At 39.8% G+C, this 20,131-nt stretch overlaps 3 protein-coding genes across 4 annotated transcripts in view; 1 reads left to right on the plus strand and 2 right to left on the minus strand.

The window, feature by feature from the left end:
* LOC306999441 (uncharacterized protein) overlaps nucleotides 1–20,131 on the minus strand; it is a 135,682-nt gene that overhangs the window by 93,497 nt on the left and 22,054 nt on the right. The window lies entirely within an intron of this gene.
* On the minus strand, nucleotides 4–1,522 carry LOC306998340 (uncharacterized protein; the record flags this gene model as incomplete). Its single annotated transcript, XM_079612307.1, has 4 exons — nucleotides 4–166; nucleotides 433–587; nucleotides 685–754; nucleotides 1,404–1,522. The coding sequence occupies 4 exons, from the start codon at nucleotides 1,520–1,522 to the stop codon at nucleotides 4–6; spliced, it is 507 nt and encodes a 168-aa protein (XP_079468433.1).
* The window catches only part of rpe65a (retinoid isomerohydrolase RPE65 a), a 222,353-nt gene continuing 209,223 nt past the window's right edge, over nucleotides 7,002–20,131 (plus strand). Inside the window, exons 1-14 of one of the 2 annotated variants that reach the window (XM_079614109.1) lie at nucleotides 7,002–7,228; nucleotides 7,431–7,513; nucleotides 8,224–8,374; nucleotides 8,466–8,573; nucleotides 9,030–9,171; nucleotides 9,267–9,414; nucleotides 9,515–9,596; nucleotides 12,993–13,125; nucleotides 13,411–13,550; nucleotides 13,750–13,879; nucleotides 15,491–15,605; nucleotides 15,785–15,879; nucleotides 15,967–16,078; nucleotides 16,158–17,555. In XM_079614109.1, coding sequence (XP_079470235.1) covers nucleotides 7,218–7,228; nucleotides 7,431–7,513; nucleotides 8,224–8,374; nucleotides 8,466–8,573; nucleotides 9,030–9,171; nucleotides 9,267–9,414; nucleotides 9,515–9,596; nucleotides 12,993–13,125; nucleotides 13,411–13,550; nucleotides 13,750–13,879; nucleotides 15,491–15,605; nucleotides 15,785–15,879; nucleotides 15,967–16,078; nucleotides 16,158–16,303 — 1,596 coding nt within the window. In that variant the 5' untranslated portion in view covers nucleotides 7,002–7,217 and the 3' untranslated portion in view covers nucleotides 16,304–17,555. Of the gene's footprint in view, nucleotides 7,229–7,430; nucleotides 7,514–8,223; nucleotides 8,375–8,465; nucleotides 8,574–9,029; nucleotides 9,172–9,266; nucleotides 9,415–9,514; nucleotides 9,597–12,992; nucleotides 13,126–13,410; nucleotides 13,551–13,749; nucleotides 13,880–15,490; nucleotides 15,606–15,784; nucleotides 15,880–15,966; nucleotides 16,079–16,157; nucleotides 17,556–20,131 lie in introns of those variants that run through there. The other variant, XM_079614110.1, reaches the window with a different exon arrangement.

Consider the following 20,131-nt stretch of genomic DNA (forward strand, 5'->3'; position numbering starts at 1 on the left):
GGTTCAAACGGGGGGCAGTTTAAACCCAACGTAGTGTCCTTCCTCATCAGGAAACACTGAGCGGATGCGCAGGACCACACAAGCTGGAATAATGACCCGGATTCTGCGTCCCAGGAGGCCCCAGCACCAGCTCACAAATGAACGATAGGAGAGATACCTGTAGCGACTGAACAGTATCAAAGATGTATCATTGTTTCTATTATTATGTTTGCATCTTCACTGCTTGTTTTTATACAAGCATTTAAATAGCTTTTTTTTTTTTTATAAATTTTTTTTTTTAATAGTTTCTTTTCCCTCTGATGTAAGTAAATCTTGACACTGCCTATACTGTAGAGTGAAAATTAGGCTCAATGTTTGTTGGTGGAATAAAAAGTCAAGACTCAAGACCAGACTTTATTATTTTATTAACTTATGTAACAAAGCACAACTTACTGGTGTATTCCTCTCAAACGTAGAGGACCATAGTCAGCTTTGTATATTTGGCCAGCATTCTGCAAAGAGTAGACATTGAGGCAGACAGGCTCCAATCCAGGATGGTCAACCATACATGTGAGCTGTTCTTCGACCTCCCGTAGTCTTCTAGTAACCTAATTACAATTAGAAAAGGTAAGTGTCATTTTTAGGCACAATTAGTTGTCAAATGAAGAGATAAAGTAGTTTCCAACATAGTGGTGAGAATGCTACCTGAGGTATCTCCAAGCAGCAAATATTCTCAGCTTCTGTGGGCATGGTAGCACATTTTTCACAACGGCACCTGTATAAAAAGGTATATGTAATAATGGCAGAGGTCTGACTAATATAATGGTGTGTGTATATATATATATATATATATATATATATATATATTAGGGGTGTAACTGTTCACAAAATTCACGGTTCGATACGATACACGTGTCACAGTTCAGTTCGTTACGTTTTCGATACAGCAGAAGAACCAGTGGATTCATAAAGGCATTTTAGCCTAAAGTTACTTTTCCTGCCATTACGTTTGGCATTTGATGTCAATGTTGTGGTCGCGCCGGCGTCTCTACATTTGAAATAAAGAGAACCGAAAGCCTCGTACCGAACGGTTCAATACGAATACGTGTATCGTTAAACCCCTAACATATATGTATTATGCAGGTGTAGAGTTAAGTTAACTCTTGAGGAATAAATAATTGGTTGTGTAACATGACTTCAAAATATGAGGACATGGAGAACTTAGTCATTAAAAAATTAGCCACATTACAGTCTTCTCTAAACTAGACATATTACTAATATAGATGCTAATACAGCTTTAAAACAATAGCAAATCAGAGCGACATGAAAAGCCAACAGTAGGTTAGCGTTAGCTAAGTTACATGATAATAACTGTAAACCATCAGAATAAAGTACCGTATCCAGACATAATATTTTAAACTAACCATTCGGAAACGTCCTGCCGGAGCCGCTGAGTTGCAACTTCTTCATCCGTTGCTTCTCCATCTGGATCGGATTCTGGGTCAAACTGAAATGCTTGAACGACTGCGTGTCTCCGTGCCATTGCTACATCCAATGTAAACATGCAGGTACCGTTGCCGCAAGATGGTCAAGGCCACACCCACCTTCCACCTTGCTCCGCCTTTCTCCTCCTCATTAGCATTTAAAGCTATAGACACCGAAACGGCCCGTCTGAAGGAAGCTCAATTTGGGACTGGCTTATAGTGGCTATAATTCTGCAACGAGGCTGAATTTTTGAAAATAGATTTCAGATACAGTACTAGGGACCACTAAGGCCTATATTAAAGCCTACAAAAAGTAGCATGTCATGGGACCTTTAATGAATAGGCTGACGAAACAAATATAACGGAGGCGCCCGCGCGCTCACTTGCACGTGAACTAGAGCACATCCTAACTTAACGAAACTCAGAGTATGCCTCACACAGACATGACAAATACACCAAATACACAAAGCTTGAAATGTCTTTAAACGAAATAATTCAAAACGAAAAAAGAAAAAGGCTACTCTCTGATAATCCATTATTAGGCTTATTTATGTGCATTTCTCTCTATAAGCGCGTTCACACGGAGATGACGATCGTCAACTTCATCTTTGCAGCCGAGTCGACACTTTTAGAGAAAACACTTGTTTATTAATAAAAATCAATACACGTGTCACCGGATTTACAGATGCACGCACACATATTATTTCGAAATAACGAGATATTGTGTTGAAATAATAGCCTACATCTTTTAGAATAGATCTATTTGATTGAATGCTGAATGTTGCGCTTGTTCAATTTAATAAAATTAAAACTTTAATTGTGATCATTAACATTACTGAATATTAAATATTTAGTGACCAAGTTTTGCGCAGCTCCCCGTCAATGATCTAGCAGCACCCACTCAGCACATGCTATCCCTGCAGAGAAGCTACTTAGGCAGTGTAATTATTATTATTTTTTTTTGTTCCGTTTCCTCCAACCCCCGTTTTGAGTCGCCGGATCCACCCCCCCTCTGCGCTCCGGGACCTCCCACTTTACAAATTAAGCACTGGGCTTAGTGATACGTCACCGCATGTATTGTTGTGATTGGTCGTAGTGTTAGCCAATTGCGTGCAGTGAGATTTTCAAATGCATGCTTGGTGCCGCCCCTCGAGTGGGCCAATTTTCATTAATCGACACCAGACCAATTAATCTTTCAAATTTAGGTCTGGATTTCCAGGCTACTGTTCTGTAGCTGTAGTGCCAATGGTGACAAATAGTGAATAATACAGCAGATATTTCATCGAGGATCCATATGATTACACGGTACTGTATGTCTAATGGGCGAAATATGGTATATCTAAATGCATTTCCTGAAGGACCCCCAACACTGCACATTTTCTTTGTCTCCCTAATCAAAGACGCCTGATTCAACTCATCAGCTCATTATCACATGTAATGGGTTAATGAGCTGATGAGTTGAATCAGGAGTGTTTGATTATGGAGACAAAGAAAACGTGCAGTGTTGGGGGTCCTTCAGGAAAGGTTTGGGAAACACTGTCTAAATGGACCTATATAAATTCACAACAAATAGCACTCAGTCACCTGTATATAAAAAAACCTACGGCGAATATAACTATTCTAAAGTAGGTTATGTATCATTACTTTGTCCATCTGATTTAACTGCGTCCATTTTTATTTCTTTTTTAATTCACTGAAAAAAATAGTCATCTGTAGGCTGAGTAAGAGAGTGAAGCCCAACTGAATATCTACAGATATTTTAATCCGTAGTGCAGATCATTCCACTGTCTATCGTTTCACTGTCTACACTGTAACGTTGATATTGAAATGAACAAAAAACACTAAATAAGTCAAAGTCTATGGACGGGACGGTTATTAATGTGTAAGTGTCTAGTGTCGATTTAATTATGTTATTTCGCCGTATATCCCCCTACTGGACACATCAGGAACAATGTAAAACTGCCTGTGCCGTATATCTACCGGCTCCAGGGGCCTCATGTATCAACACAGCGTACGCACAAAAACGTTGCGTACGCCAGCTTTCACGCTCACGGTCGGATGTACTAACAGTGAAATTAACGCGAGAATGTGCGTTCCTCCACGCCAATTTCATGTCTGGCGTACGTACATTTCTCATTGTTTTTGTCCGTTGGCGACTCTTACAGGCAATGAAGTGAAGTTGCAAACATTACACAACGAATTGTTCTACAAGTCAGTGATGCGCGGGTTGATCCAAAATGAGCGGCTGCCTGCGGTTACGAGTCATCCAAAAATATTTGTAATGATATTCGGGTCGCCGTCGGTCGGGTCGTTTGAAATAAAGATGCCAATTAAACCTTTGTAATTTATATAGTACTAGTCACAGTTGTCTATTAAATACATAGGCCTACACTTTATTGGCTGAATAACTGGCGCGAGGATGACGCACGAGCTCAGTCTGCAGATGCAAGTGGGAAATTATTTACCTTTTGAATGTTGAGCGCGTTATTAACTTTTGAATAAAAGCTGACGGGGGACAAAATGCCCGATTTCCCAACACGTTGAACTGAGCAATGCCATTGTGCCGTTTTAATAGGCTACTTTTAAACGCATATAGCTCAGTAATGTCAGTTCTATGTATCTGCTGAGAGGGGGCGGGGTTTTTGTTGGGAAAGTCGGGGGAGAGACGCGCACTTCGATTAGACTGGTTAAACACATGCAGCATCTTAATTGTTAAGAAAATGAAACAAAATAAATGAATAAATCAAGCCTTTATTACATAACACTAGGCTATATCATACAGCATTCAGAAAAATGTGCACCCCTAGTTCCTACGTCTATGGCCCATGACGCTATGATGAGCATTTACTAGCTACTTTAAAAAAGGAAGCGGGTCTATAACTTTTTTTTTGTTTTTTTCTTTGCGGTCCGAGTTAGGGTTAGTTGAAAACGTCGGTCGGGTGCGGGTTGTTTATACATTGACCCGCGCATCACTGCTACAAGTCTATCGCTCCACCACCTGTGGGAAGCATTGCTATTAATTTGCAATTTATAAAACAATTGACATATATTGTCACACGAGCCTTATGGGAATATTCTATCAATTATGCAATTAAGTAAGAACATATAAAAGCATGCAAATTGATACAACCCTTAATGGCAGCTTTGGCCTTATCGGAGGACATTGCTAATGGCAGAATCCAAAGAAAACGAGTATTTAGGGACAACAATGATTTTCTGGCCATTTACAGTGCGACTTTCAGATCCCACCGCATTGACAGCCAAACTCTCCCACTCATATTTTTTCCTTTTGTTATTAATTCCGGAGGACAAAGTTCCAAATAAAATATTTTTTCTCGTTTCTACCTAGTAGCACCTCCAATTCACTTTCTGTAAAGTTGCGTTTCTTGCCGCTTGCTTTAGCCATTTTCTTACTGCTTTCTTTTGCCAAAGTGGACTCATTACCATATTTAAATTTATTTAATTAAGGGAGGAGACTGGGTGGGGCGTTGTGCTCGTGCATGTGCACTCAATTTTACGTTAATTGGGATGTACAAAGAGAATATGCGTGGGATCCTTCGTACGCAGAGATTCATACATCTGTTTTTTTTTGGTGCGTACGCAGATTTACAGCTTTGTCCGTATGCAATGTTTTAGTATAAATTCAACGCAAGTCTTTGTACATGAGGCCCCAGGTCTGCAGCCTCCCATATAGGACTTCTTCAGTCATTTGAACAGCCATAATTAGGAGTTGCATAAAATGGATAAATCTGTGAGTGACATTGTGGAAAAATGATGCATTTCAACACAAAAGGGATTTGTTTGTAATGGATTTGACCGGTGTGAAAATGCTACACTGTGGGAAAGTTCTCAGCAAAAGCGACCGGACGTGAAATTATCAAGGACCTGTTTAGTGTTGATGAGGGAGGAGCATTTGCTTCTAAAGCCAAAGAAGTTCTCACGTCACCCGATGAAGGATTGTTGCAATTAAAATTATTTGATTTGAAGGATTTCAGTCCAGGGGATTTGTGCAGTTTGGCCCAGTTGCCAAACACCAGAAGGTTGGCCATTTTCATTCTGACAATGCTTAGTACAACTTACACATGTGAGGTCAAGCTTTTCGTATGTTAATGTAATACAAATAAAATAAAAAGAGTTCCTCTGTTTTAAGTCAACACCTGCATCAGTGCTTGCGAATCACTCTAACTTCTAATGAGTCCTTTTTGCTCGTTCAAGATCGAATAAGTGTAATTTTAGTCATTAAAAAGAGAAAACTGGGTACTGGATGTGAATGCCTTTGCTTTGTGGAAGTGAGATCTATGTATTCTTCATGGTTTTTCTACGTCAAAGTTTATTAGCATGTTCTCCCCCCACCCGCGCGCGTACATGCGCACATACACATACATTGTATATATTGGAGTTTTTAAACTTACATCATTGGTTTGCTTCAAAATTATGACATTACTGTTACTCAAACGTAACATCATCTTTTATAGGTATGGGTAGACGGACATCATTTCATAATTGTATCACTTTTTTATGTTATGTTGTAATGTTTTATATAATCTAAAGGTACTAGTACAGAATAAGACATTTCATTCAGTACTCTCCTTTGCAAAAACGTGCTTGTTTAATTTGGCCTGTGATGCGAAAGCAAACATTCTTCAGTTAATGCAAATCTGTTCAGGAATGTGATAAACGCTGAAAGCCCTTTGTTTGTGTGCTGCAAAAAGCCTTGATGCTTGAGACCTCAGAGTTGCAAAACTTGGGAAATAAAATAAGCAGCACTAGCTTTTATTTTATGACCGATGCATGAGGCAAGAAAAAGAAAATCAAGATTTAAAAGAAATATTCTTGGAGGAAGCAATGTTTAAAGTTAAGACTTTAAACCAATATTTTTATTGCAATCAGTTGTCAAATCACACCACGTTAAAACGGAGTTTGCACACGTGTGCTACAGTACACTATGAGATATTTCATGTTTAAAACATCAGCTTTTGCTGCTAGACTAATTTATTGTGAGTCTTGTTTTCCCAGCGGACAGGGCAAACAATGTGTTGGTTGTTCTGCCGTAATATGGATTACACACTCTCTCCTAAAGAATGGCTGTTTAAGGACAAAAACACGCAGGTTTTGTTTGAGCGATATTTATTAGGGTTATTTTGTAAGGCTATCTAAACATTTACATTTTAATTTTATTGTCACTGACAGATTTAATACATTTTCATTATTGCAAAAGTAGAAAGAGAATATACTGACTTTTTTTTCATGCAATCCATTTTTATTAGGCCCTTTCAAAAAAACAATAACAACAAAATGTTGCTTATTTCCTTTTTTTACTGGACACTTGTTATAAAACACCTTTATGTAGAATGTCCTTTTTATGTAAATAATGGGCTAATGTTTTATTATTAGCCGAATAAAGTCTTTGTTGGTGGGCTTTGTCAGCTGACTTCAGCTTATTTATGTTTCTGACGTTTTACAATCACGTTTTGTCTACCTGATTGCATCACAGCTTTTAGCTGCGTGAAAACTTCAAATCAGGGGAAGCAAATCCTATTTGAAGAATGGCTTTTGTAGCTTGCATCTCAGGATCTTTGTACAATGGGATTGTTGTTTAGCAAATAACTGCCATTGGCTGTGACGGGGGTTAAAGTTAGTCTTTGCAAAAACTGTGTAAGAGGATAAAGTATAAAAGCCCATAAACTCAGGGCTCCGCTGACAAACCAACAAGAACAAGCTGTATCTCAGACATTTACTGTCCCAGCAGCAATCATGGTTAGCCGGTAAGTGACTTTTGTGGTTTTGATAGTTTAACATACCAGATATCTGGATGAACAGTATGTTTTGGATTTATACTACTCTGTTTGTGTCATTGGAAAACATGTTTGTAGTTAATTTTCTGTAAATGGTTTGCATTGATTCTCTTAAATTTGCCCTCCTATGTATTTAATAATTTTGATATAAATATATAAATATTATTTTCAGTTTTGAACACCCTGCTGGAGGCTATAAGAAAATATTTGAGACCGTGGAGGAGCTGAATGAACCTCTTCCAGCAACAGTCACTGGTATGTCCTTCATTCTTCAATCTTAAATTTTTTTTTTACATATTTATTGATTGTTAAATATTGAAAATTTTTTGAGTGATTATATTCCACTACTTGAATTCTTCCTATAAAAAAACTTAAGGAGATATTCCTATCGAAGAGTAATTAGCTGGTGAAGTGGATTTACTTATTGTGGAGTTAACAAAAGTTGTCATTAGCATTATAATGTTTGACTGCGATTCATAAATCATCTCCTGTGGCCTCATGGGATAGTAAAGTGTTCATCACTTCAGAATCACAGCGGAAGTAGTAGGTCATCCGGGTTGCCTACTCTTTTATGAGTACTGTGAATTCAGACATACTTCTTTTGTCTATATACTATATAGTAGGGAAGTATACGATTTCGAATGTAGCCATAGTATTCAAAAAAGTCCCCGGATGACCTACTACTTCTGGCGAGATTCTGAAGTGTGCATTCGATAGACATTTTAATATCCTATGAGGGGATTTATGAATGGAAGTGAAGCGACGTAACGTAGTACAGTATGCAAGACAGTATGCAATTTCGGACGCAGCAACTGTCCGGTTTGAAATATTGCTAAAGTATTGAAATGGGTGTGTTTTCCACGCCAATGAATGAGCAACATACTATGTGCCAACCACCATTTTCTAGTGTATAGTTCTGAGAAGAAAAAAACAAGAACGCTTGTGAATAATGTGCATTTTTTTAGGTCGCATCCCCTCGTTTATAAAAGGGAGTCTGCTCCGTCTGGGTCCCGGTTTGTTTGAAGCTGGAGCTGAGCCCTTCTACCATCTTTTTGATGGCCAGGCCCTCATGCACAAGTTTGATTTCAGCAATGGACAGGTCACATATCTCCGCAAGTATGTCAAATAATCTTTTTGTTATCTTAAATTTGGTTCGATTAAAGGAAAATAATACAAAACATATTGACCATGGATTTTGTTTTCACAGGTTTGTCAAAACGGATGCTTACGTGCGTGCTATGACAGAGAAACGTGTGGTCATTACTGAGTTCGGCACCTGCGCCTATCCAGATCCCTGCAAGAATATCTTCTCCAGGTCTGACTGGACTTAAGGCTCGTTCACACCAAGGACGATAACTATAAAGATAAATATATAGTAAAAAAAAAAAAATCTAAATATAGAAGAATAGCAGAGTCCACAGCACAACTATAACAATAACGACAGAGAAGCAATATCATTGGAATCACTTTCTAAACGTTTTTTACCAGCTGATGCAACGATACAAACATTGACAGCCAATCAGAATCCATCCTGCTTGAACGAGCTCAAGAATTTAAAGAGACAGACAACAAACCTGCAGCATGCGCTTAAAATAAACAGAGCGATATCGTCTGTTGGTGTGGGCGCAATATAGTTATGGTTATAGTTATCGTTCTTGGTGTGAACAGGCCTTTAGACAAACGTTTGTAGTTGACCAAACTGAAAGCTTTAGCATGCTTATGGGTTTGGTGCATCAGCATTTTTTTTTTACATTTTGTCATTTTTTGACAGGTTCTTCTCGTATTTCAAAGGTGTTGAGGTGACAGACAACTGCCTGGTGAACGTCTACCCTATCGGAGAGGATTTCTATGCTGTCACAGAGACTAATTATATCACTAAAGTAAATGTGGACACCTTGGAAACCTTGAAAAAGGTAATGCAAAGATTTATTGTATATTGATTTGAATGTTTTGTAGTCCTGAATAGCTTTCCAGCATCTTAAGAAATATAACTTAATCATTCCAAAAGGTTGACATGTGTGATTACGTCAACATAAATGGAGTAACAGCCCATCCCCACATTGAGAAAGATGGTACTGTGTACAACATTGGGAACTGCATGGGGAAGGGAGCCTCACTGGCCTACAATATTGTCCGAATCCCACCTAAACAAAAAGGTAAGCGGTCTTACAATCGAGAATCATTTAAAAGAATTTGGTTAAACGATGACTAATGCTCACTAAACTCATTTGGTGAAATGCCTACAAAATCTTTCAGACAAGTCAAACCCCATTGAGAAATCCAAGGTGGTTGTGCAGTTCCCAAGTGCTGAAAGGTTCAAGCCATCCTACGTGCACAGGTAATAGTCAATCGATTAATCGTCAAATTGATGAGGCCTCCAAAAACACATGAGAAAATATATACAAATATTTAGAATCAATGTTTAATTTAACTTTAATTTATTACAGTTAAGAACAATGTTGAAATTAAATATAGCTACAGTACTTTGGCCAAAGAAACATTATTGTGTAGATCACTAGTAAAGGATCATGTATACTCAGCTCATCATTAATTAAACCTGACAGAGCGATCAAGACCCTGATGTAGAGCAAATCACCACTAATGTGTTGCTCAGATATTCTGTTTTATTCTGCTTTATCTTCATTTGAAACTATTTCCGTTGTTGGAGAAACAATGTTGGCAAAACAATGTTGGCAATATATGGCCGGTTTCACAGACAAGATTTAAACCTAGTCTTAGTTTAAAATGCATGTTTGAGCTGTTTTAACTGAAAGCATATCGTAAAATATGCCAGTGCCATTGTTTTGTCTCATGATGCACACCAGAAATGTTTTTTCTAAGGCATGTTTAAAAAAAAAAAAAGCTACTTAAATGTCCTAATTTAACTAAGGCGTAATCCTGGCTTAAAGGATTAGTTCACTTTTAAAGTGAAAATACTGTGATCATATACTCACCCTTAAGTTGTTTCAAACCTGTATGATTTTCTTTCCTCTGCTGAACACAAAGGAAGATATTTAGAAGAATGTCAGTAACCAAACAGTTTTTGGTTCCCATTGACTTCCATAGTAGGAAAAAAATATACTATGGAAGTCAATGGGAACCAGAAACTGTCTGGTTACTGACATCTTCTAAATATCTTCCTTTGTGTTCAGCAGAGGAAAGAAATTCATACAGGTTTGAAACAACTTAAGGGTGAGTATATGATGACAGAATTTTCACTTTAAAAGTGAACTAATCCTTTAATCTAAACTATGTATGTGAAACCAGGCCAGTGTCTAAAATGTAAATTCCTCAATATTAACTCCTTGTTTATGGAAGGTCTGGATATCAGCATTGCTTGTGTCATATGCTCAAAAATATAATTGAAATGCAATTCATTATATGCATTGCAATTAAAAATTTCCAAATTAAAATTCATTCTGATATTTTCTGGGGGACATAAAGTAAAAAAAAAGAAAAAAAGTCAAGGTGGTGCAACTGTCCTTCTGTCATGAACGCACACACAAATGGGTAGATCCAATTGCAGTATTTTAATGGGTAATCCGTAAATCATAAATCCAGTCCAGGCAAGGGTCAAAAACCATACAAGCAATCCAAAACAAGAAACAAGACTAGAAACAGACCTCAGGAAGTGTGGTGACATTATACAAGGACTCCGTAACAAACTAGAACAGACAGGGTATATATACACAAACACTAACAAGGTAACGGGAGACAGCTGTGTGCAATGAAACAATGAGTGATAGAACAGGATGATGGGAAATGTAGTTAACACGTGTAGGACACCGTGGGGGAAGAGGACCTCTAGTGGTTACCCAGGGACACACAACCAGACACTGTGACATAACCCCCCTCTACGGAGCGGCTACCAGGCGCTCCAAGACAACTACCAAACAAGAGTCCAGGAGGGAGGTGGAACGGTGGAGGATCAGGGGGAGGGATGGGGGGCCAGGTCCATGAAGGGGAACAGGAACAGGGGGCGATGGCTCAGCCGGCGGCTAGGGCGAAACAGACGACCCATCGGGCGACCAGGGCGGAGACTTTCCCTCGAGCGGCCAGGGCGGAGACTTTCCCTCGGGCGGCCAGGGGCGGAGACTTTCCCTCGGGCGGCCAGGGCGGAGACTTTCCCTCGGGCGGCCAGGGGCGGAGACTTTCCCTCGGGCGGCCAGGGGCGGAGACTTTCCCTCGGGCGGCCAGGGCGGAGACTTTCCCTCGGGCGGCCAGGGGCGGAGACTTTCCCTCGGGCGGCCAGGGCGGAACCTGCCAATCAGGAGGCCAGGGCGAACCCGGAATCTTGAGCGGAGTAAGCAGGGCAGGCATCAGGAGTGGAGCCGGAAGTGCGAGCAGCTCGGGCGGGGCCGGCAGGGCGAGTAGCTCGGGGACGGCCTCCGGGACGACAGCGGGCTGCTCTGGGACGACCTCCTGCACAACAGTGGGCTGCTCGAGGAGGACCTCCTGGACGACAGCGGGCTGCTCGAGGACGACCTCCTGAACGACAGCGGGCTGCTCCGGGACGGCCTCCAGGACGACAGCGGGCTGTTCGGGGACGACCTCCGGGACGACAACGGGCTGCTTGAGGACAACCTCCGGGTCTTTGGGGAGACTGGAGGTCTTCCTTCTCCGCCGTTTCTGATGGCGAAGTGCAGGACAGAAACCGCGGCGAACAGAGCTCTGGACAGGACATCACCAGCCCAGGGTCGAAGAGGGGCCAGAGTGGAGAATGGTGTCGGCATTCCTCTCGACCACCTGCTCCACTGCGGCCTCCACGGGTCCTATCTGGCCAAGGAAATCTGACCAACCGGGTCCCCTCAAAAAATGGTCTTCTCTCCTGCTCGGTGGCTGGGGAAGAGACATTGAAAAACATACCGCTGGATCTTGTCTTGACGGAGTCGTTCTGTCACGAACGCAAACACAAACGGGTAGATCCAATTGCAGTATTCCAGGCAAGGGTCAAAAACCATACAAGCAATCCAAAACAAGAAACAAACCAGAAACAAGATGAGAAACAGACCTCAGGAAGTGTGGTGACATTATACAAGGACTCCATAACAAACACTAGAACAGACAGGGTATATATACACAGACACTAACAAGGTAACGGGAGACAGCTGTGTGCAATGAAACAATGAGTGATAGAACAGGATGATGGGAAATGTAGTTAACACGTGTAGGACACCGTGGGGGAAGAGGACCTCTAGTGGTTACCCAGGGACACACAACCAGACACTGTGACCTGCTGTCATAATGGAAAAAGATTTATTAAATGAATGAAAGTCTTAAAAAGAAAACCTACTTAATCATAGTATAGCAATATCCTTCATTATTATTTTTTTTTAAACTTCACTGCTTATTTAATATCTGAAAAACATTTGTCAATCAAATCGAAGACTGTGGTGCAACCAACATGCAAAAAGCTAACAGTAAGTCTCATCAGATAATTTTACAATTTTGTAACAACCAGGTTAGTTCAGGTTGAAAATGTCATGTGGTTCAACTGCCCAAAGAGGCAACGAATATATCGGCCTATATGTACAGTATTTTTTTTTTAACATTTGAAAAAATTATGAATTAAATGTGTTTTTATGTTTTTACGTTTGATTGCACCACATGACATTTGCGTCATTCAATTAAAATTTTGTCGCAAATGGTTGGGCCGAACGGTTCTAAGAACGGTAAGGAATAGTTCCATATAATCAATAACACCCGTTTTCCCTATATGTCTTTCCCTTACTAGTTTTGGGATGACCGAGAACTACTTTGTCTTTGTTGAAACACCAGTCAAAATCAACCTATTGAAATTCCTGAGCGCCTGGAGTATTCGAGGATCCAACTATATGGACTGCTTCGAATCTGATGAGGAGAAAGGCGTATGTTCTTGTTTATTTATCACTTAAGTATAATATACATGACATTGATGTTGCTAATGCTTTCCTGTAGCTCAGTGGTAAGAGCATTGCGTTAACAACGCAAGGTTGTGGGTTCAATCCCAGGGGATTGCACATACATATGTATAAATGTATAGGATAATGCAATGTAAGTCGCTTTGAATAAAAGCGTCTGCCAAATGCATAAATGTAAATGTAATGCCAGTATGACAGAACTTTAGGAGGCTTTGAGTCTTTTCCTTAGATCTGTTGTGTCCATTCATACAGACGTGGATACACATTGCAAGGAAGCATCCAGGGGAATACATTGACTATAAATTCAGAACCTCTGCAATGGGTCTTTTCCATCACATCAACTGCTACGAGGACTCAGGGTTCATTGTTTTTGACCTGTGTGCCTGGAAAGGGTAAGTAAAACAGCATGATTTACTTGCATGAAAGTTTGAGTTTTAAAGCCATTCACCACCACTGTAATTTATGATTACTTTTAGTAGGAACATTTATAGGATTTTTGCGCATTATTTTTATTCATCATCACTATTGTGTATAGTCATGTATAACAACAACTTGTTTGAGGGAAGATAAGGTATTATTTATCCTCTTTAGCTTTGAATTTGTCTACAACTATCTGTGGCTGGCAAACCTCCGTGCCAACTGGGACGAAGTTAAAAGAAATGCCATGATTGCCCCTCAGCCTGAAGTGAGGCGATACGTCATTCCTCTGGATCCCTACAAGGTCAATAAAAAAACAAACACTTAACAATAAGGTGCCATTTGCTAACATTAGTTAACAAGAACTAATAATTAAAAACACTTTTATTAAACTTAGTTCATAATAATTTCAACATTTACTAATATACTATTAAAATAAATGCTTCTGTTAAAGTGCCCCTATTGTGCTATTAGAAAGGTTCCTAATTTGGTTTTGGAGTCTCCTACAATAGGTTTACATGCATCCAAGATCAAAAAACAATGTAATTTTCTCATAATATACAGTGAATTGCAGCATCAGCTCTTTTCTCAAAGTGTCTTAAACTGTTCGATAAAGGATCTGGGCATCTCTGATTGGTCAGATGACCCAGTCTGTTGTGATTGGTCTACTCTGCTCTGATTGGCCAGATGGCTCAGTCTGTTGTGATTGGTTAACTCTGCTCTGATTGGTCAGATGGCTCAGTCTGTTGTGATTGGTCTACTCTGTTCTGATTGGTCAGATGGCTCAGTCTGTTGTGATTGATCTACTCTGCTCTGATTGGTCAGATGACCCAGTCTGTTGTGATTGATCTGCTCTGCTCTGATTGGTCAGATGGCCCAGTCTGTTGTGATTGGTCTACTCTGCCCTGATTGGTCAGATGGCTCAGTCTGTTGTGATTTGTCTACTCTGCTCTGATTGGCCAGATGGCTCAGTCTGTTGTGATTGGTCTACTTTGCCCTGATTGGTCAGATGGCTCAGTCTGTTGTGATTGGTCTACTCTGCTCTGATTGGCCCCATGGCTCAGTCTGTTGTGATTGGTCTACTCTGCCCTGATTGGTCAGATGGCTCAGTCTGTTGTGATTGGTCTACTCTGCTCCGATTGGTCAGATGACCCAGTCTGTTGTGATTTCTTTACTCTGCTCTGATAGGTCAGATGGCTCAGTCTGTTGTGATTGGTCTACTCTGCTCTAATTGATCAGATGACCCAGTCTGTTGTAAATGGTCTACTCTGCTCTGATTGGTCAGATGGCTCAGTCCGTTGTGATTGGTCTACTCTGCCCTGATTGGTCAGATGGCCCAATCTGTTGTGATAGGTCTACTCTGCTTTGTTTGGTCAGACCGCTTACACCACGTGTCGGAAACCAAACGTCCATTACCATATCTGAATATTAGCTCCAGAGGCTTCCTCAGCACTTGATACACTTACAAACATTAACAATGGCGTTGCTGTTTGAGGGTAGCCAATGAAGACCATAGGCTGTCATTATGCAAATTTGTTACAAACCTACGTAGATTCGAGCAGGAAGTAAGACTGGAATTACAGGCAAATTGTTTCAGGCAGTTCAGAATAGCTTCTTTCTTTTGGGAGACAAAAACTCATTTTATGTATACTTTGATGTTTGAAATTTTGCAACCTTTTAAATTCACAAACAGCTATACTATATTACACTACATGAAAGGTAATATTTAAAAAGGCATAGTAGGGGCACTCTGATATTATTTATTGGACCTGAGCAATGAACAGTTGTATTTTTATTAACTAACGTTAATAGGACCATATTGTAAAGTGTTACCAAGCCACATAGGATTAATATTTTTGTGAGAAAAATGCTGATTCTTCAGGATTGATGACCCTTGAACACTGATTTCTTATAGGAGGAGCAGGGCAAAAATCTGATCTCTCTGCCGTACACCACAGCCACAGCCACAATGCGTGTTGATGGGACCATTTGGCTTGAGCCTGAGGTGCTTTTCTCTGGTCCTAGACAAGGTACGACAAACTTAACTCATAGTTCTTATGCCAACTTTTGCTTCCTTTTTGTTTAAGGTACAACTTAATTTCTCAAATAACATTATTTTCTTTCCTGAAAGCTTATTAACATGTTGGACATAAAAAAAAATTGAGATAAAGTTTTATGACATGTTTTATCATGTGTTTGAATCTCAAAGCTTTCGAGTTTCCCCAGATCAACTACAAAATGAACAACGCAAAGAATTACACCTATGCCTATGGACTGGGCCTCAACCACTTCGTCCCTGACAGGGTATGAATAATCACACATCATCTGTTCAGTGTTTTATAACAAGTGTTGAAGAATGTGCTTTTTTAGGCTGTCTTTGATGATTCATAGATTTGCAAGCTGAATGTGAGGACTAAGGAGACCTGGGTATGGCAGGAGCCAGACGCGTACCCTTCAGAGCCGCTCTTTGTGCAAAACCCCGATGCGGTGGATGAGGATGATGGTGAGTGAGACATGCCATATTGCCAAATATTATGTCTTGTCAAGTGTGTATTTTGTAATGCTTTGATGCTTTTGAACAGGTATCCTAATGACAATTGTGGTGGCACCTGGAGCCCAGAGACCAACATATTGCCTGATCTTGAATGCCAAGGACCTGTCTGAGGTTGCAAGGGCAGAAGTTGAAATCATCACTCCGGTCACTTTCCATGGAATGTATAAGCCATAGAGTGGTTGGTCCCACTGAACAGTGCTGATAAAGTTACTGTAAACACTGTGATATTTTAAACAATAAAACTATGATATTGCATGTTTCTGATTTGCTTGAAATCTGTTCTTTGCAAATGCACAAAACATTTTTTTTACTATAATATCAAGAGATATTTTACACAAAATATCTCATCCACTGCATCAGGTTTTTTTTTCTTTCTCCATTTCTGATGGGGTTTGGGTTCCTTGCCACTGTCCTCTCTGGCTTGCTTATTTGGGGACCCTTCATTTTCAGCAATATTACTAATTAACTGCATTAACACTACTGGGTAAGAACAGAACTGAGCCTATTGTCTTCTGTTTTACAGCTGAATCTTTTTTTCTTCTTCAAAACTGATAAAGTTTGCAGCATCGACTCTGTTATCGAAATGAATTGAATCAACATTGAACTGACTCAAAATAAAAGCGACACTACTGTCTTCTGTGGAGCTTTGTAACGCTTTAACCAGCTTGCCTGAATGGTTGTAGCCAAGTGTAAGCAGACTAACGTAACTGATATTTTTTGTATAGAACTATTATTTATTATCAGTGTCGTCAATCCCACAAACACATGGGCAGTTTGCAAAACACTCCACTAACAACTGCGTTACTGAATAGAAATAAAACAGGTTAAGACCAACCGGAATATAAAACGGGCTTTGCACGCATACGTACATGCAATGTTCACAGCTCGGGCTCCTCATACCAACTGCCCACTCATCAGTGAGGGAGTAACAGAGTGCGTTCCACCTTAAAGGCGCAGTACCTAATTCTACTTGTTACAAGCTGCTTATATAGCTAAACTGAACTTCTTTCATAATGAATGCACTTTAGACTGTCATTGAACTGAACTGAGCTGAATAATGAAACTATTGAGAATTTGACCCGTAATGGGTCATTATATATGTATATATATATATGTGTGTGTGTGTGCGCAAAGTCGCTGTTTGGATTTAAATAGGCAAATGCTTAATATGATTGGATCACTATTATTCATTATTCATTATCACTATGGATCATTATTATTAATATATAATTTGGTAATTATTATACCAATTATGGCAGTGATTATAATGTTTATAGCATGTTATATTTTTGGCAACATTTCTTCTAAACCTAATTGATGGACTGTGTAGCTTTTCATTTCTTGAACAACCATGTAGGAAGCCATATTCTAGGATGACAATGTTAAGATTCATCAGGCTCAAATTGTAAAATAAATGTTGTGATATTATTTCCATCAAGAGGTGCATCAATGTTAGGTCAAGATCTTGTATTGACAATGCAAGAGTCCAGCACTCTGTAAAGTCTCCTCCAGCACATCTCAAAGACTTTCAATGAATTTAAGGTCTGGACTCCGAGGTGTCAGTTCATGTGTGTAAACGATTCTTAGTCTACTTATGTACAGGATGAAATTAGATTCAATTATTAACACTTATGCCATATAGCTGCTTAACTAGCAAATAAAAAATCACTTGGAGCTGTAAATCTGCAATAGGCAATGTGGGGACTTTTTTAAGGTTTTAAGAAGGTGAATATAAAGGCCTTTACTGTGATTCATACTTTTTATTTATCAATTGATGATACATTTCTAAACAAAAGCAAAAGTGGTATTCAGTAAAGTATTTAGTTTTATTTTACATAACTTTTTACAGTGATAATTTTTTTTTTTTTTTTTATCTTTTTAAACAAGCCAAAAAACAAACAAACAACAACAAAAATACAGTAATTTAATTTGTGCATAAAATAAAAGTGAAAAACTAGATAAAAATATTCAGCAGAGAAGTGATATGAACGTTTATTGCTAAAATACAACACAATACAATAAAATACAATACAATAAAAAAAATGCAGCATTCAAAATAAATGTGTCTACTCTGCTGTTTTATAAACCAATGTAATTAGTTGTAATGCGTCACCCCACCCCATCATCCAGACTGCACTCTGATTACTCGCCATCTTTAGCTCCGGCTTGTTTTATAGGGCATATATTCTCACCTATACTGTTGTCTTCATTCACCTGTTAGCTTGATCAGAAGCACACACGCTTTTAAATCCCTCTCGAGATGTGCTTTTTTTAAAGGTGATTTATCTTCTAGACCTAGATATTGTCCACACTGTCTGAAAGAATTTAAAATTATGTGTGTAAAATATATATATAATTCTAAATGAAAATGAGGATACAATATTTCTTATTACTCTGGTTTTTATAATTTATACATTTTTCAAGCTTGTAATGTGATCACATTTGCAACAGCTAGTCACATTATATTTTAATTATGACATGTAAACAGACATTTAGTGCCATAACACACCTTTAAATATAATTTTCTTTCAGTTAGTATTTTTAAAAATCAGTTAATTCAACCATCCATCACTCTTCTATAACTGCTTTGTCCTCTGTAGGGAATCAAGAGTACACACACGGGCCATGGACGAAGTCAGAAGACGCTAGACAGTATGTCACTTGCATCTATAAAATGGTGCCTGAATACGGCATCACCAGATTCAATTGTCTGAAGAAGCCGCGTATGGCAACACGACACAACATCTCGTTCCCATCTCAGGGAACCGGGTTACATTAGTAACCCTGAGACGTTCCCTATAGAGGAAACACTGCGTCATTGCGTTGATGCTTTAGGAACATTATATCCCACACTGCCCTACTGACAGGGTAGCCCCTGAGATCTGTGAGGAAGTGTATCAATTGATTTGCCACATGAGATGAGGACCTTTACAGCATCCTATCAGAGATGTCCGTCATTATTGTTTTGCGACGGCAAAACCCCGAGAGAGGGAGCCATGGTGAGAAACCGGGGATTCCTCCAAATAGAAAGGGCACAAAGCCCTCGGCACATAACCCTTATTATACGCATAGGACTGCATAAGGGGTGAAAACCCTTGTTCCTGAGCCATCACTGGATGGGCCTCATGTGTAGCAATCCCAATAGTGGTGGCTGCAGCCATCAGACACAACATTTTCTGGCACTGACGGATGAAAATCTCCTGACCTAGCCTCAAGCTTCCCACCATGGCGAGAATGGACTCCACTCGTATGGTAGACAACTGTGCCCGCATTTGTAGTTGATGTAGTCACAGTAGTCCTCTCGATTGGTGACAGAACACTTTTCTTGTGGTTTAGTCTTAGATCCAAGCACCTTAGATGAGCAAGGATGACATCTTTATGTCAAACCTGCAACTCCTACAACTGAGCCAATATTAACCAGTCGTCGATATAATTTAGAATACGAATGCCCTGGAGTCGCAACAGAGCCAGAGCTGCATGCACTTTCATGAAAGTGCGAGGAGACAAGGCTAGGCCGAAGGGAAGAATACTGGTAAGTTTTTCCCCCGAAAGCGAACCTCAGGGACTTGCTCTGCATAGGCAATATCTCTATGTGGAAGTATTCGTCCTTTAAGTCTGTCGTGACTAACCAATCCTCAGATAGAATTCGAGACACGATAAGCTTGTCAATGTCAACATCTTGAACCTGTATGTCTGCATAGAATGGTTAAAAAGACGCAATTACCTGTTCCCTGTTCTATTTGGGTACCAGCAAGTAAAGGCTGTAAAAACCTGACTCTCTCATTGGGAGGGGGAACATGCTCTATGGCCTCTTTGTCCTTTAATTCCTGCTTAAGCAACGGAATCTGCTTTTGCTTTACCATAGTGGAGAGCACCTTCTGCTTCTCCCTCCTAGAGGTTGACTCAGGACGGGAGGCAGAGGCCGGAGGCCGTTGGACCCGACGAGGGATAAACTGTTGGAATGCCTCTGATAACTTCGCCACCTGAAACCTATCGATAACA

This window comes from Phoxinus phoxinus, assembly GCF_949152265.1.
Source record: "Phoxinus phoxinus genome assembly, chromosome: 5".
Lineage (NCBI taxonomy): Eukaryota > Metazoa > Chordata > Actinopteri > Cypriniformes > Leuciscidae > Phoxinus > Phoxinus phoxinus.